The 17,501-nt window shown below is 58.0% G+C and overlaps 1 protein-coding gene and 1 pseudogene across 1 annotated transcript; both read left to right on the top strand.

Annotated features, from left to right (window-relative positions):
- Nucleotides 1-8,090: 8,090 nt before the first annotated feature.
- Nucleotides 8,091-11,682, top strand: FEM1A (fem-1 homolog A). The gene has a single exon (XM_038567704.1). It carries the CDS (start codon nucleotides 8,230-8,232, stop codon nucleotides 10,258-10,260), a length of 2,031 nt encoding a protein of 676 aa, XP_038423632.1. The 5' UTR covers nucleotides 8,091-8,229; the 3' UTR covers nucleotides 10,261-11,682.
- Nucleotides 11,683-16,247: 4,565 nt separating this feature from the next.
- Nucleotides 16,248-17,151, top strand: LOC119864612 (annotated as a pseudogene).
- The last annotated feature ends 350 nt before the right edge of the window (nucleotides 17,152-17,501 follow it).

Below are 17,501 nucleotides of genomic sequence, written 5' to 3'. Positions count from 1 at the left end.
TCTTGAGGGAAAAACTAAGAGGTCTTTGTTGAAATGCCCTTTTCATTGACGTGTTTAGCTCAGAATCCCTCACCTGTTGCTGCAAAAAGAACCAATTGCATAACTAATTTAGGGGATCTGAAAGAGCAGGGAGTGACCCCTCATCTTTGTAGGAGATTTCCCCTAAAAATATGGTCTTGTAGGCGTGGGGCGATTTGAGGAGGCGCTGACTGGGCGGCGTCTACCTTGTGGTCCGTCCTCTGGGTCTCTGCTCGAGGGTGTGCTTTCAAAACATCCTTAAACTTTCTCGGACATCCCTCCCCCATTGGATTTCCCTTCCCTTGAGAGGATGGCATCTGATTCCCTCCCCTCGATGCGGGCCAGACTTAGCAGCTGCCTCCCAGCGAGGAGAGCAGGCTGGAAGCGACACCGTGTGACTTCCAAGGCTGCAGGATATGGCCTGCACACGGTCTCCAGACGCGGTCGCACTGGGCCTTGGGGCTTCTACACACGAATTTTAGGAGGACACGAGGCAGGCCACAGAAGTCCCTGAGCTTGGAGCAGCCTGTTAAGCCAAAAGATGACTTTTTTGTGATGACTCTACATGGAAAATCTGTGTCCCTGAAAGATGCATCTCCCACCTTCCTCTTTCCCTCCCCAGCCAGGGACAGTCTGCCACCCCCTGGGCTCCTGTGTCCCTAAGCACACAGCAGGACTAGAGTTAGTGCCCTCTGCCAGCTTGTGGGCTCTTGATAGGGGCCTGGGCTTGCACACCGGGGTCCCCCAGCTTCCAGCATGTGACCTGCACACAGTAGGGGTCCGGAAGATCAGCAGCTGTGGCCGGAGGCATAGACGGAGAAAAGGCCGTGCTCAGCAACCCGGATGGGTCTACTCCCTTCAGGGACACGTGGAGACTGTTTCTTAGGAACTGAGCCATGGCAGATTTCCCCAGAGGCAGGCATTTCCCCCGGGAGGAGACAGACATAGTAAACAAACTCTTGGGGAACCGTGCGATTCGGGGAGTAATTATAGACATGCAAATTCCAGCCACAAGCTACATTTAACACTGTTCCACTTACTATTGCTGCATCACCAACTGCCCCAGAACGCACAGGCTTGAAATAATCCTCGTTTTCGTCTATCTCACCGATTCTGTAGGTGAGGAATGTGGGCAGGCCTCAGCTGGGGGGGCTTCTTCTATTACATGTGAGTAGTGGCAGCTAGTGGATGATGGGGCTGGAAGGTTCGAGACGGCTTCATTCTTACAGGGGACAGCCAGGAGCAGATGGCCAGAAGGCTGGGCGCTGCTGGGATGGTGGACTGGTGGACGGGGGATGGGGGGGATGGGGGGAGGTGTTTGCTGGCGGCCCATCCAGTCTGACGATCCTCAGGATGTTGACTTCTTTCTTGGCGGCTGGCCTCCCCAGGGCGGGCCGGTCAAGAGAGCCCGGGGAGGCTCCTGCCCTTCCATGCCCTAGCCTCAGAAACCCCCCGCACTATTTCTCCTTTACCCTATAGGTCAAGCAGACACGTGTCCACAGACGTTCAAGGGGTTGGGATATAATCCCCACCTCTTGGTGGGAGAAGGTCAGAGAATGTGGGGGCCGTGTTTTAAAAGTGCCACCACCAGCTATTAACCTAGCAAAGGAGGGGGATGAGGAGAGGGAGGGAGAGACAGGCCTCAGGACAAACCGCCCCTGCTGATTCCTTGACCTTTGACTTCCAGCCTCCAGAATAGGTTTGTCTTCAGCGCCCCTCTCCCCTTGGTCTGTGATATTTTGTATTTTGTTAGGGCAGTCTGCCTTAGCCTATTTGGGCTAACAAAATACCAGGAGCTGGGTAGCTTATAGACAACACATCTCCATTTCTTACAGTTTCCAAGCCTGCATGACTGGGCGAGGGCCCCTTCCTGGCTCATGGACAGCCAACTTCCCAACTTCGCACCGTGCCCTCCTCCACCTGGAGGAAGGGGCAGGGAGCCCTCTGGGGCCCCTCTCAGAAGGGCGCTCATCCCATTCACGGGGCTCCACCCTCCCTCCCAGAGGCCGGGCCTCCTAATACCATTGCCTTTCCAAGTTGGGATTTCAGCATCTGAATGGGGGGCGGGGGTGGCGGGGGGCATTCAGCCAGTAACACAGTACTAGCAAATGAAGATTGTTATTTATATAATTTCCGCACCAGCCTCCCCCACTTACACCAGATTCTGGAGTTAAGAGGTTTTTATCTTTTTTTTTTTTTTTTTTCTGCCATCTGCATCCCAGCTGCTACAACAGGGCCTAACACCCTGGTAATCTCATGAAGTACTTACAGAGTGAATGAATCCGCCTAACCTTTGGCTTTGCTATTTGAGATCTATTATATCTATTTTCACGATTTTCCTGAACCTTTAGAATATTTCCTAATTAATAAGATTTTAAGGAGCACTAGGATGAAAGCCCCCCAGCCTGGTTTGGCGCACCCCTAGTGGTCCCCGTGGCCTCTGTGGCCCTTTGGTGCACCCAGAGCGCGCAGCCGGCGCATGTGGCCGGGTTCCCCGCGTGGCTGCCGCGTGGGCAGCTAAGGAGCACACCTGGCCCCGCCGAGCGCAGCTGGCCCAAGGCTCCAGGTGTGCTTGAGCACCAACCGGGCCAGGCTCGGGCCAGCGAGGGGGACCACAGGCTCTCCCAATGTGGGGGGTTGGCCAGGAGGCAATGTCCTGGCCTGGGCCACAGTCGCCGCCAAATAACAGCCCCTACCCTGTTTTCCGAGGCTGCCTCCCTGGAAGCCTGAGGGCGGCCCACAAAAATCAGAATGAAAGAGGGGCACCTGGGTGGCTCCGTGATTGAGCATCTGCCCTGGGCCCAGGGCGTGATCCCGGGGTCCTGGGATCGAATCCCACATCGGGCTCCCCGCAGGGAGCCTGCTTCTCCTTCTTCCTGTGTCTCTGCCTCTCTCTCTCTCTCTCTCTGTGTCTCTCATGAATAAATAAAATATAAAAAAAATCAGAATGAAAGAGAAGGAGATGGAACGTGCCAGCACCACGGAATCAGCCGTCATTCTTAGGCAGGGTGGTGCCATGGTTAAGACGCGCTTCCTGGAACGATCCCTTTATCCACTCAGCATAATGTGTGGAGCGCCCGACGTGTGCCAGGCACTGTTCTAGAAACACAGAGCATTAAGCATCAACAGACAAAGATCGCTGGTGACAAGGGGAGAAAAGAAAGAGCAAAGTCAGGGGGTCTTGGGGAGAAAGAGTTCCTTGCTGATTTTTATGGTCTGCCCATTTCCGGACCGTAGATCCTCCCACCACGATGATCTCCAGCTCCCCAGGGGGGAGTCGCAGAGCAGGAAACTGGGGAGAGACCATCACGTAGCATTTCCACGCAGAGGCAGGAGGCGCCAGTCACCCGGGGAGCGGGGCTAATGAGCAATATGTAGTAACGAGGAGGTGATGCGTGTTCAGTATTTATCATCTTTGTTTTTACATGATTTGTTAAGTTTTAGGTACCTGTAATTTAATTTTCAGTACTGGCTGCGTTTGACATCTATTGTCAAAAAATCCTGGCGATGTAACGACTCTCGGAAGCCAGGACGTGGGGTCTCCAGCCCAGCCTGGCGGGGAGACTAAGGTCCTCGTCCACGGGTGGGAGCCGGGGCCAGTGAAATCTAAGGTGGCTGTGGGCACGTCCTTACTCTGCTCTGGGGCGAAGCGCAGCTAGGGGAGCTCCGGGACCTGGGGCTCCCCCAATCTCTCTCCTTTCCCATGCCCACATTCTGTTCTTCGACTTTCCTCCGGAGGGTAGAGGAGTCCAAGGTCAGTTCCCCCCATTCCCGGGGTCCCTCCCCCCACCACCAAATGTCACTGCTATCTTGCCCTATTGGTTACCCTCAATCTCATTCAAACTTCAGCCCTTCCTTCTCCCGCTTCTGATTTTCCCTTCAAGTGGGCGAGTTAGTATGCGTTCCCGATGCAGGCCAGAAAATCCAGAACTGCAGGGACTTAGGAAGATAGAATCTGCGACGTGCCTGGACCCCAAGCACAGGACGCTCAGTGAGAGGACCAGACACAAAAGGCCACGTGGTGTGTGGTTCCATTTACATGAAGAGTCTGGAACAGGCATATCTACGGACAGAAAGTGGGTTAGGACATCCTGAACACCTGCCCCCACGTGGACGGTCCCTGAGGACACGGGTTCAGGGAGGGACCCAGACCCAGAAGGACGCCTCCTGCAGGACCCCACTCCCAGGAGGTCCCCAGAGGAGGCCCGTCCACAGAGACAGAGAGGAGGTGGTGGGAACCAGGGGTGGGGCAGGGGGCAGGGGTCCATGCTTCCTGGGGTCTCCCTATGGGGAGATGGAAGGTTCTGGAGATGGTGATGGGGATGGGCGAGGGGCAGGGTGAGTGTGCTTCATGCCCTGAGCTGTGCGCTCAGAAATGGTCAAAAGGTTAATTTTATGTTATATTTTGCTCCAATTAAAAAAAACAATTAAAGAAAACAGAAATATTTGGCTACAAGTATGTAGCTGGCAGGGGGTTTGATGGCAGGGGACTATCTACATAAATCATAACACGTTTCCACACTATGGAACGCTATCCTAAAAAGCCTGCTGGAGCACTGGGTATTATACTATGTGTTGGCAAATCAAATTTAAATAAAAAATAATAATAAATAAATTTAAATTTAAAAAGTAATTTAAAAAAAGAAAGAAAGAATTAAATAAAAGACTGCTGGAAGATCTATGTTATTTGAATATCAGCTCTTCCAGGGCCTAGATTTTTGTTTGTCTTGTTCACTCACACCCCTGATGTCCAGAGAGGCACCTGGCATGTAACGGGCACCTGATAAATGTCCACCAGCAGGAGGACTGTCTGCATAAAACGTGAATGGTAAAATCTTCAAGCTGTAATGCATCGTGCAAAAAAGCAGGTAATGTAACACCTGTATTTTCTTGATCCCCCAAATGACCCCTTTTCCCTTTTCAGGAATCAGGAAAAAAAAAACTGAGCTATATTTCACTTAAAGCCATATGTAGGGGGATCCCTGGGTGGCTCAGCAGTTTAGCGCCTGCCTTCGGCCCAAGGCGTGATCCTGGAGTCCTGGGATCGAGTCCGATGTCGGGTTCCTTACATGGAGTCTCTGCCTCTCTCTCTCTCTCTCTCTGGTCTCTCATGAATAAATAATAAAATAAAATCTTAAAAAAAAAAAAAAGCCATGTGTGTTTTTAGCGTGGTGTGGGGTACTTTTTGGTTTTATGGTTTTGTTTTGGTTTTGGGGTTTTTTTTTTTTGCCCCTGAAGAGCTGTTATTAAATTCTAGGTGTTGTTTTCAACAACCAATGGCAATAAGAATGAGGGAAATTCAGACGTGTGCACCGAACAGGATGCAAGAGAAGAGAAATGCTTCTGGGTTGGGGCACCTGAGTAGCTCCAGCCACAGAGTATGCAACTCTTGATCTCAAGGTTGTGAGTTTGAGTCCCGGGTTAGGTGTAGATATTACCTAAAATAAAATCTTAAAAAAAATGTTTGCAGATCGATCAGAGTTACGTTTCAGGCTAGGGGATATGGTAAAGAATGGTTTTCGCAGTTTTTCGTCTCTCACTTTGCTTGTCTGCATTTCCTGACTTGTTCTTGATTTTTGGGGTTTTTGTCAGTTTTTGTAGAGAATATATAACACTTGTGCAACAAGAAAGACTGTAGAAATGAAGTTCAGTCGATGGCATGAAAGATACCACAGCTTGCTGGCACGTACGGTGCTGTGACTAAGGCCACAGGTTCTGTCTGGAGCTGGAGGGGCTGGGTTCAAATCCCTGTCCCACCCCTTGTGAACCCAGGGACACTCAGAGCTTGCCTTTGCCTCTGGTCCCCACATTTACACATGCCCCCATCTCTAGAAGAAATGCACCCCACCGAGCCTGTGCGAGGGGTTCCGTCCTCACCTCTCCCTCCTTGGAGCTGTGATTTCTTTTCCCTCCTTTATGTGCAGCAATCCAGAAATTCCTGGAACCTCAGGCAGCCATGTGCTGTGTACTGAATGTTGGTGTCCCTCAAGTCCACATGTTGAGGCCCTAACACCGATGGGATGGCTCTTGGTGGTGGGGCCTTTGAAAGGTGGTCAGGGTAGGACGAGGTTACGAGGGTGGGGCCCCCACGGTGGGATTAGTGCCCTTGCCAGGGGACAAAGAGACCAGAGCCCTCTCCTTCACATGAGCACCCAGCGAGAAGGTGACGTCCACGAGCCAGGGAAGGCCTCTCACTGAACCCGGCCACGCTGGCACCCTGATCTCCGGCATCTAGCCTCCAAAACTGTGGGAAATAAATATTCATCCTTCAAGCTACTATGATGATTAATATGAGTCAACTTGGCTGGGCTGTGAGATGCTGAGATCGCATGTAATACAGGTCTCCTGGGCATGTGAGTGAGGGCGTCTCTCGAAGAGACAAGCAGTGGAATCGGTAGCCCGGGTAATCAACACGCCCTCACTAATGAGGGTGGGCCTCACCCAATTTCTTGAGGGTCTGGATAGAACGAAAAGGCGGAGGGAGGGAGAATTTGCTCTCCCTGCTGGAGCGCGGACATCCCTATCTCCCGCTGTCAGCAATCAGAGCTCCTGGTTCTCAGGCCTTTGGCCCCGGACTGAATCACGCCACCAGCTCTCCTGGGCCTCTGGTTTGCAGATGGCCAATCAGAGGACTTCGTGGCCTCCACAATTTTGTGAGCCAATTCCGTGTGTGCGTGTGTGTGTTTGTGTGTGTGTGTGTAGGACATTTACCCTTGGGCTCTATTTCCCTGGGAGCCCTAACACGGCCACCCTGGCTGCGCTCTGTTAGAGCAGCCTGAGCATTTCCCTAAGCTTCCTGGAGAACAATGGTGCCGGGGAGGGCAGCCGGGGAGCACCGGGTCAGGGACGCACACAGGAAGGCTTGACGTGTCAGTTGACACCCGAAGAAGGCCCCATAGGTGGAACGGTGTTTCAGGAAGAGGGAACAGCGCATGCAAAACTTGGGAGGTGTGAGAACACTATACACTCCCTTGAACCCTCCTGGCTATGCCAGCATCCTTCCTCTTTCCCACAATTCTCAGTAACCTTGGGGCAGGCAGCAGCAAAGTGCAGGCGGGAGAACTTTGGGGGTCAAGGTCTCACTTGGGGGGTGGGCCTCAGGCTTCCTGGGTGTTGCCCTGTGGGTGCACTCGCCCGGGGGGCCTGGGCTCAGGTGGGCCCCACACTGGGTTTGATGCTCTGCTGGCACCACTGGGGAATTCTTAATTTGGGACAAGGGAAGCCACATCTTCATCGTGCGCGCGATCCTACAAAGGACGCAGCCACAGAAGCTGCCTGGGTTCAAATCCCGAGCCTGCCATTTAACTTGCCCCGTGTCCTCGGACGGAAATCCTCCAAGCCCCCAACCCCAGAGGCTTTGCTCATGAGGACGGCTGGAGAGCTCCTAGGTCAGGTGACCGATCTAAAACAATTTAGGTTTTGCATTTAGGGTGTCGAGGGTTGAAGGCAGGAAAAGTAAATGTTCAGTAGTGTATCAACGAGTGAGTAAGTACAGGTGTGCACGCATATGAATGGCTGCAGGGCGAGCGAGAGAGCGCGGGCGACCGACCCCGAGGGCCACCTGTACCCTCTGCTCCCCTAACGTCCTGGCGCCGCCAGCTCTCCCGCCTCTCCCGAGCGCCCCCTGCCGGCCAGCAGCTCGGCCGCGCCAAACCTAGATCAGCCCGGGCCGTCAACCTCGTTCTCGCCCCTGATTGGCTCCGAGTCGCTCGCGATGCCTTTCGGGGAATGTAGTCTCTCGGCCCGCGCCTGCGCTTCTCGTGGGCCAGAGCCCGGAGGAGCCACAGGAAGTACGTAGGCAAAGTTGCCCGGGTCGCAGAAGTCATCGTGAAAAGCATTGCGCGGCGGGAATTGTAGTCCACGCGTCGCCTGTTTCGGCCTCAATCGTCTCAGTGGGAACGACAATCCCCACCATGCACCGCGCTCCCAGTTCGCCTAGGCTGGCGCGCGCCCTTCTAGGAGTGGTAGTCCTGGCCCTCTCCGTTCGCCCTCTACCCTGCGGAGGAGGCCGGCCCCCCGGGACTACATTTCCCAGCGCGCCCCCCGCTTCGTCCGCGGCGCCCGGCCGCGGCAGCCATTTTGTTCCGCCGGAGAGGCCCCTAAGATGGCGGCGGGGGAGACGGTGAAGGTTGCCGCCTGCCCGTCCGGGCGCTAGCCCGCGCTCTCCGCGTCCCCCGGCGGCCGGCCCATGGCCTGGCGGAAGCCCGGACCATGGACCTCCGCACCGCCGTGTACAACGCCGCCCGCGACGGCAAGCTGCAGCTGCTGCAGAAGCTGCTCAGCGGCCGCAGCCGGGAGGAGCTGGATGAGCTGACGGGCGAGGTGGCGGGCGGGGGGACGCCGCTGCTCATCGCCGCCCGCTACGGCCACCTGGACGTGGTCGAGTACCTGGTGGACCGGTGCGGCGCGAGCGTGGAGGCGGGCGGCTCGGTGCACTTCGACGGCGAGACCATCGAGGGCGCGCCGCCGCTCTGGGCCGCGTCGGCCGCCGGCCACCTGGACGTGGTGCGCAGCCTGCTGCGCCGCGGGGCCTCGGTGAACCGCACCACGCGCACCAACTCCACGCCGCTGCGCGCCGCCTGCTTCGACGGGCACCTGGAGGTGGTGCGCTACCTGGTGGGCGAGCACCAGGCCGACCTGGAGGTGGCCAACCGGCACGGCCACACGTGCCTCATGATCTCCTGTTACAAGGGCCACCGCGAGATCGCCCGCTACCTGCTGGAGCAGGGCGCCCAGGTGAACCGGCGCAGCGCCAAGGGCAACACGGCCCTGCACGACTGCGCCGAGTCTGGCAGCCTGGAGATCCTGCAGCTGCTGCTGGGGTGCAACGCCCGCATGGAGCGCGACGGCTACGGCATGACCCCGCTGCTGGCGGCCAGCGTCACGGGCCACACCAACATCGTGGAGTACCTGATCCAGGAGCAGCCTGCTGGGGACGGGGTGCGGCCGGGGCTGCCCCGGGAGGGCCCCTCCTCCTCCTCCTCCGCCGCCGCCGCCGCCGCCGCCCCCGGCCCGGCAGGCGCGCAGCCCCAGGGGGCCCGCTGCTGCGGAGGCCCCTCCGCGGCGGAGGAACCGCTTGGCGATTCCTACGAGAGCTGCTGCCCCACCAGCCGGGAAGCCGCCGTGGAGGCGCTGGAGTTGCTGGGAGCCACCTACGTGGACAAGAAGCGGGATCTGCTCGGGGCCCTGAAGCACTGGAGACGCGCGATGGAGCTGCGGCACCAGGGCGGCGCCTACCTGCCCAAACCCGAGCCCCCGCAGCTGGTCCTGGCCTACGACTATTCCAGGGAGGTGAACACCACCGAGGAGCTGGAAGCGCTGATCACGGACCCCGACGAGATGCGCATGCAGGCGCTGTTGATCCGAGAGCGCATCCTGGGCCCCTCTCACCCGGACACGTCCTATTACATCCGCTACCGGGGTGCGGTGTACGCCGACTCGGGCAACTTCGAGCGCTGCATCCGCTTGTGGAAGTACGCCCTGGACATGCAGCAGAGCAACCTGGAGCCGCTGAGCCCCATGACCGCCAGCAGCTTCCTGTCCTTTGCCGAACTCTTCTCTTACGTGCTCCAGGACCGGGCGGCCAAGGGCAGCCTGGGCACGCAGATCGGCTTCCCAGACCTTATGGGGGTGCTGTGCAAGGGAGTGCGGGAGGTGGAGCGGGCCCTGCAGCTGCCCAAGGAGCCGGGGGACTCGGCCCAGTTCACCAAGGCCCTGGCCATCATCCTCCACTTGCTCTACCTGTTGGAGAAAGTGGAGTGCACGCCAGACCAGGAGCACCTGAAGCACCAGACCGTCTACAGGCTGCTCAAGTGTGCCCCGCGAGGCAAGAACGGCTTCACTCCTTTGCACATGGCTGTGGACAAGGACACCACCAACGTCGGCCGCTACCCGGTGGGCAGGTTCCCCTCCCTCCAGGTGGTTAAGGTGCTGCTGGACTGTGGGGCTGACCCGGACAGCCGGGACTTTGACAACAACACGCCGCTGCACATAGCGGCCCAGAACAACTGCCCGGGGATCATGAACACCCTGATCGAAGCGGGTGCCCACATGGATGCCACCAATGCCTTCAAGAAGACTGCCTACGAGCTGCTGGATGAAAAGCTGCTGGCCAAGAGCACCATCCAGCCCTTCAACTACGTGACCCTGCAGTGCCTTGCGGCCCGTGCCCTGGACAAGAACAAGATCCCCTATAAAGGCTTCATCCCCGAGGAGCTGGAGGCTTTCATCGAGCTACACTGATGGGCTCCCGAGAGGAGCTTCCGGGCGAGGCAGAGCCCACACTCGCTCTCACTCTCTTCCTGAGCCCCTGGGTGGCACAGAAGGGCTTTCCAGCCTCCACAGCCCCGTAGCCTCTGCGGGGAGGAGAAGGGAACTAGCAAGATGTCGGTGCTCACAGTCTTCAGGATCACGTGCTCCAAGAGCTGGGTCCTTGCCATCGGGAGAAGAGGCACGCCCCGCCACTCGTCCCGCCTGCCCGGGTTTCAGAGGATTTGCCTCCTTGCCTGGAGGCAGGGGGATCGAAGCTTTTGCCTTCCTTCTCCTAGAAACGGGAAGAAGCTGAGAATGGGGTCCGTGCTGCTTTGCCCCTGTGCGGCCGGAGGAGCCCAGGCGCCGAGTGCAGTGTTGGGACTGGGGGCTCCTGAGGTCGAAAGTCGGAGACTCGAGAAGCAAGACCGGACCCACTTCTTCCAGCGCGCTTGCACCCCGCTCCCTGCTGCACTGTGGGCCGGGCTCTGTGCCCAGGGCAGCCTGCCCCTCGCGTTGCTTTCGTTGGTTTGCTGTTGTGTTGATTCACGAGCGGGCAGGCTGCACGTGTGGCAGGAGTCCTGAGGTTGTGCTGCCATTTTTTTTTTTTAATGAATTTTTGGTCAAGATTTAGTTAACTTCGCCCAGCGAGGTTCTCGTCGTGCCTGAGCAGTGGCAAGGCTACGAGGAGCGAGCTTTACGGCGTGGAGGATTCGGCGAGGGAGGCGAAGGTCCTCCGTGTCCGTGGCGAAAGGGAGAGAGGCAACATTTTCAAGAACTTCACTTGTTTGCCTTCTCCTTGGGCTTCCCGGCTCTCCAGCCTCACCCGGAAGAGAAGCATTTTCCAAACACCGAAGGAGCTGGCGGGGCCCCAGCCCCCGACCCAGCGAGCACGGGGCTGGCTCGGGTTCGGTTCCCACGGTTTCTGAGTTAGAAAACTGCAGGCCGCTTCCGCCTCACAGATCCCGAGCTGTGGGCAGCCCGGCCGCTCTAGGCATCCGGGTTTTTTTTTTTTTTTTTAGCGGCTCGAGAGTCTGACCCCTTGAGCAGGTTCCAAGTACACTGTTGAGTCAGCCAGATAAGATGGTGCCAGCGTAGGTGACACGCAGTCTCGGTCCCCATCCCTCAGGGTCCCAGGTGCCCGTGCTGGGGAACCTGCCTCCTCGAGATCCCTGGAGCGGCGCTGCGCAGGCAGGCAGCCGCGGACCGGGCGAGCAGCTGCCCCTGCCCAGGAGAGGGGGTTCCCCCCCAACCCCACGCTGGGTCCCTGGGTGTCCTGCCCACTGAGGAAGCGGCCTCGTTTGGATTTGCAGTGTTAGTTAGGACATTATTTATTTACAAGGCCAGGTTTGAGCTTCCGTCGAGGCAGGAAACACTGTCCCTTGACAGCGCGAAATAAAGCAATGAGGCAGTTACGTTGTGAGTCTCCACGCTGATGCTCGAGTCTCGAGTCTCTGGTCGGGGCCACCGGGGGCAGGCCGGGAGAGGGGGCCGCTGAGCCCAGGGGCCCGCGGTGGGGGCCACAGAGAGCCCAGGGCCCTGGCCACCGTCACCCACTCGGGGGCTTTCTGGGTGTGTCCTGTGGCCGCCGGCTTAGATTTCCCGGGGAAGTGGCCTGTTGTGCACGTGGAAGAGAAGGGAAAGCCACTGAGTCTGAAGCCCTGCTTTGTCCTGGAGTTGCTCCAGCAGAGGTGGGGGGGCCCCAGAGGCCGTCGTGACCCTGGTGGGCTTCCTGGGGCCGCTGCTGGCTGGGGAGGGAAGTCTGCTCCCCGTCCCCGGTAGCTGTGTGGCCTGGGGCTGGAATGGAGTCGGCAGGACCCCCGCATGACAGGGATGGCCAGGCCTCCCCAGCGTGTTGGGCCAGGGGGCTGCTGCTCGGTCTCCTGGCTTCACTGGGGTCCGCCCGCTCCACGTCGTTGCCTTGGAAGAGGAATCAGTGGGTGCTCAGGAGCGGCCTCAGGAGATGCAGCGCCGCCAGAGCAATTATTGGGCCCTGGCTGTATGAAGGCTCCTTCCCACGCGCCTTCCTGGGCCGCTCACTGCAGCCCCGTGAAGTGGGTGTTGTTCTTTTTTTTTTTTTTAGATTTCATTTATTTACTCATGAGAGACAGAGAGAGAGAGAGGCAGAGACACAGGCAGAGGGAGAAGCAGGCTCCATGCAGGGAGCCTGATGCGGGACTCGATCCCGGGACCTGGGATCACGGCCTGAGCTGAAGGCAGACGCTCCACCGCTGAGCCACCCGGGCGTTCCTGAAGTGGGTGTTCTTGCTCCTGCTTGGCAAGCGGGGGAAGCGGTTGGTAGACGCCGCAGAGGAAAGCGGCCCCGGGCTCAGACCTGAGAATTGGGACTTGAGCCCCAGGCTCAAGGAGGCCGCTCAGATTCACAGTGAGCGGTGATCCCGCTGCTCCAAACGGTGGAGGATCTGGTTCCTGGGGCGGGGGACGGCGTCCCCGGGTGGCAGCCTGCAGGACGCAGGGCATCTTCCTGCCCCCAGGGTCAGACCCCGACCCCAACCCGGCACAGTGGCCTGGGAGCCCAGCTGCTCGTTGCTTCACCCTGCATCGGCTTGCAGGGCTTCAGAGGAGGAGCTCGTGGCCCCAGACCTCTAGTCTGAGAGAAAGCGGGGTCACGTAAGCTGGGGGACAGGTGCACGGCTGCTCAGGCTCCCAGCGGGCCTGGTGCCTGAAGTCACTGGCAAGGCGAGCCGAGCGGCTGGGAGCCCAGGCTGGGGGTGTCCGCCCGCAGCCCCCCCCCGGAGCTGCTTGGGGCATGCCCGCCTCAGCCCCCCGAGCTCCACAGGGGTCACCGCCACGTCCTGGGCGCCCACGCGTCGGGGGAGCAGAGGGCTGGGTGAATTCTCGGGGGAGTGTCCCCCTCAGGGAGCCCGGGCCCGCCACCCCCTCCACCCCCGGATTCCAGAACTGTCATCTGAGCGGTGTTTACAGGGAGGGGAGCGGAGCGTCCCGGCCCCAAGTTAAAGATAGCTCGGCCCCGAATCACATCGCAGCCCTGGGAGCGCTGGCACCGGGGGCGGCACAGCAGGGCACCGACCCTGTGTCCCCGCAGCCGGCGGGTGTGGATTCCCGCGGGACAGTCACAGGGACTGGACGAGGGAGCCCGAGTTCCCTCCCGGACCCTGGCCCCTGTGCTTCCCGTAGGTTGCAGAAGAGACTGCGTCGAGACTGCGTTGGGTGGGACCTTGGAGACCCCCCCCCTCCGGGCAACTTCACCCCCTGCCCAATGCCTCAGTGTCCCCTCCTGAAAGCTCCTGGACCAATAGTTTTGAGCCTATGTCCCCTCCTCCGGGAAGCCCTCCCAGGTCATCGAGAGCATCTCAGCCGTCCTTGACCCCACGTAGAACTTGAAGCCCCGAGATGATCCTGGTCTTTTTATCTGCCTCCTTATTTGTTCCTTGTGTCCCCTTCCCTGGAATGTCGCCTGCACCAGCTCGTGCACCGTAGTGTCCCCGTGCCTACAAGTGGGCCTGGCTGCAGTAGTTTGCTGAATGAATCCGTGAATTCACAAGGAGGCCCGTGTGCCCGGACGAGGGTTGGGGGGGCCAGGCAGGCGGTGCGGGGCCTCCCGAGGTCTCGGGGCAACGGGCAGCCACTGCCGCTCCAGGCCCAGGGAGAGGTCCCCGGGTTTGAGCTTGGAGCTTAGACCAGCTGGGGGTGGGGGGGCTGCACCGGGGCCAGTGGAGCAGGAAGGCCCTGGCCAGGAGCCTGCGTGGGAGGCGCAAAGGCCAATGTCCCCCTTCCCGCCACTTGGGGCCAGGGGAGCGGCGTCCGGGTGGGATCGTCCTTCCCTGGAGGGTGCCAACCCCCCTCAGAAAGCTGAAGTAGGGGTGCAAATAACCCCAGGAGCGAAAACTGGGAATTGGAGGAAGAAATGCACAAACAAGGGGTCCTGGGCGGGCTCAGTCAGAGGAACAGGTGACTCGATCTCGGGTGGCGAGTTCGAGCCCCACGTTGGTTGTCGTTTCCTTAGACAAAACTTTATTTTTTAAAGATTTTATTTATTCCTGAGAGACACAGAGAGGGACAGAGACACAGGCAGAGGGAGAAGCAGGCTCCCTGCGGGGAGCCCGATGCGGGACTCAATCCCGGGACACAGCGGCCACACCCTGAGCCACCCAGGTGCCCCAATAAATAAAATTTTAAAAAGTAAAAAGAAGATAAAAGTGCACAAAGGATGGAGAAAAATCAATGAACCCAAAAGCTGGTTCTTTTAAAAGTTAAACATCAATGTGACGAGTGCTGCGTAATGCATAGGAGTGAGTGTGGGATCACCGTGTTGCACACCTGAAACTACTATCCCTGTATTAATTACACAGGAATTGAAAACTCTGTTACAAAATATTTTATTAAGAAAAAAGTGAAAAGTAAAAAAAAGAAAAAAGTGAGGGCAGCCCGGGTGGCTCAGCGGTTTAGTGCCGCCTTCAGTCCAGGGCCTGATCCTGGGGTCCTGGGATCAAGTCCTGCATCAGCTCCCTGCATGGAGCCTGCCTCTCCCCCTGCCTCCCTCTCTCTGTGTCTCTCATGAATAAATAAATAAAATCTTTAAAAAAAAAGTGAAATGAAACACATCTGGTGGGGGTGCTTCTGGATTCGGCCCTCCGGCCACCAACCTGCCACCAAAGCTCTGATGGGGTCCAGGTTCCTCACTCCGCGAACAGGCCCGCCCACTGGGCGATGTGGGGCGGTGGTCAGGACGGCGCCCGTGGAGCTTTCCCGAACCTCGGGCGATGGTCCGTGAGGATGTCCTGGGGCACAGGAGGCGCCCAGAGCTGCAGGTCCCATCTGACACCCGGGCTTTCAAGCTTTATGTTCCTTGACCGATTGTGTGTTTAGCAAAGCAGTTTACAAACGTTATTACCGAAAATGACCAGGATTTAAAGGCCAGTTTGTGAACAAGTGCTTCCCGGGCCCACGTTCGCCAGCCTGAGGCTGCAGCTCGGTGGCTTCCCTGCGGTCGCCAGGCTGTGCGACCATCGCCGGGCTCAGATCCCAGGAGGGGCAAAAAAAAGTGAATTTTCAAGCCTGTTTAAAGAAAATATATTACACGACTGGACAAATAGAAAAAGTAAAGTAAGTAAGAGGACAGAGGGCGGGGCGCTCGTCGGGGCCACCGCAGCCCCCCGCTGGGCCAAGGTAGGGGCGCGGGGTGTGAGGAGCCCCTTGAGGGGCCTGGGGGACCCCAGGGGAGCAGCAGGGAAGACGGGACGTTGGGCCAGGCCCCCCTGAGCGGTCAGGAAGCTCCTTGGGACGAGAACAATTTTCTAAACTTCCCTTGGAAATAGGACACCCTGGCACCTCCCGGGGCTATAAAAAGGCCGCGGCCACGGACCCGCTAAAAATAAACGCTCCGGGCCCAGAGGCGCTGGGGTGACAGGGACCCTGCTGGGGGCCTGGAGGAGGTGTCCGCCCTCTCTGGGCCGTGGTCCCCAGCAGCATCGGACCGGACGGCGCCCGGAGACGCAGTTAGTGGGGCTGTTTACGGGGCGGGGCAGGGCCTGCACCCAGGCCCTCTAAGGGGGGCTCGGCCCCTGGGCCTCTCCAGCCCCAGGCAGGGGGGAGCTGGAACCACTGTCCCGTGGCGCCCCCTGGTGGCTCACCGTGCTCACTGCAGCACCCTTGGAGCCCCACAAGCGCAGCATCGTCTTCGGGGGCAGGAGGGGCAGGTAGGTGACAGGTTCTCAGGTCGAGCACAACGGCACCCCCACCCCCACCCTCCGGGGGCGCCGAGCTACCTCCCACCACGGGATCTCGCTTGGGCTCCACCTTCCGCCTGCAGTAGCCTTCCCTTCCCGGAATGCCTCCTCCAGGAAGCCTCCCACGACTGGCCCCCAACTCCAGCGCCCCCACAGTGGCCTCTGCCTCCCCCATCGCACCCAGGACCACCCTGCCTGCAACCAGCCACCTAGCGGTGTGTCTGTCTCCCCCGCCGAGATGTGAGCCCCGTGAGGGCAACAACAGGGCTTATGTTACTCGACATTTTGTCCACCAGCTCTGAAACCATCCCTGGCATACAGTAGGTGCTCAATACACACTGTTCAATGAACAAAACGAACGAGCAGGACATTCACCAAGAGGCAGGAAGGAAACATGGAACAGAGTATTGCTTGTCTGTTTAAACTTTTTTAAAAAGAAAAGATTTTAGGCGGGACAGAGTGGCCAACGGCCTGCAGAGCAACATGCCTGTTTTATTGTGACTAGTGCGACACATACCTCACCCATGACTCTCCATCTGTGAGAAAGACACTGCAGTGGTAGGAAACACAGAGAATGTGGAAGACTGCTGTCAGAAATGGATGGGAGAGCAGGCTCAGAGCCTGATCCACAAAACAACCGCTGCATCTCAACCAGGAAAGGTACCTCCTACTCCATTCTGGGCTCCTCCTCCTGCAGGGGCAATGATCCCACCTCCCCCCAGTCTCCCCAGGTCCTCCTCGCCCTGGTATGATGCCAGCCCCCATATGGGGAGCCCTCCCATGATGCCAATGATGGGCCCTCCTCCTCCTGGGATGATGCCAGTGGGACCTGCTCCTGGAATGAGGCCACCTATGGGAGGCCACATGCCAATGATGCCTGGGCCCCCAGTGATGAGACCTCCTGCCCGTCCCATGAGGGTGCCCACTCGGCCAGGAATGACTCGACCAGACAGATAAGGAGAGACAGGAACCTCTTTATATTCATTTTATATTACTTGTTCTACTTCACCAGGAGATCACGGTGCTGTGACTCTGGGTGTTTTCTAACAGCATGACAAGGAAGACTTGCTTCCCCTTCCTATCAAAGAGAGAATAGTTTTTGCAGGAGAGTAGTGGGACAAAAAAAAAAAAAAAAGCAATTTTCATTTGTATTGTGAAATATGAAAATAAAATTGTCAACTGTTTTAGCTAAAAATAAAATAAAATAAAAAAGATTTTATTTATTTGAGAGAGAGAACACAAGGCAGGGGGCGGGGCAGAGGGAGAGGGAGGAGCAGCTCCCCCCCCCCCGCCCCCCCCGCTGAGCAGGGAGCCGGACCTGGGACTCGGGATCATGACCCGAGCTGAAGGCAGACGCTTCACCGCCTGAGCCCCCAGGCACGCAAATAGATTATTTTAAAGATAATAAAATGTGCACATTAATTCAAATTCATTTTTAAATTTTCTTTTTCAAATTCATTTACTAAGCACCTGCTGCGAGCCAGGTACCGGGGCCCAGCAGTGAATCAACAGATCCGAGCCCAT

The sequence above is a fragment of the Canis lupus genome, chromosome 20, assembly GCF_011100685.1.
Source record: "Canis lupus familiaris isolate Mischka breed German Shepherd chromosome 20, alternate assembly UU_Cfam_GSD_1.0, whole genome shotgun sequence".
In the NCBI taxonomy this organism is placed as follows: domain Eukaryota; kingdom Metazoa; phylum Chordata; class Mammalia; order Carnivora; family Canidae; genus Canis; species Canis lupus.
The sequence above is the reverse complement of the archived record's forward strand: the minus strand, read 5'-3'. Positions and strand labels throughout refer to the sequence as shown.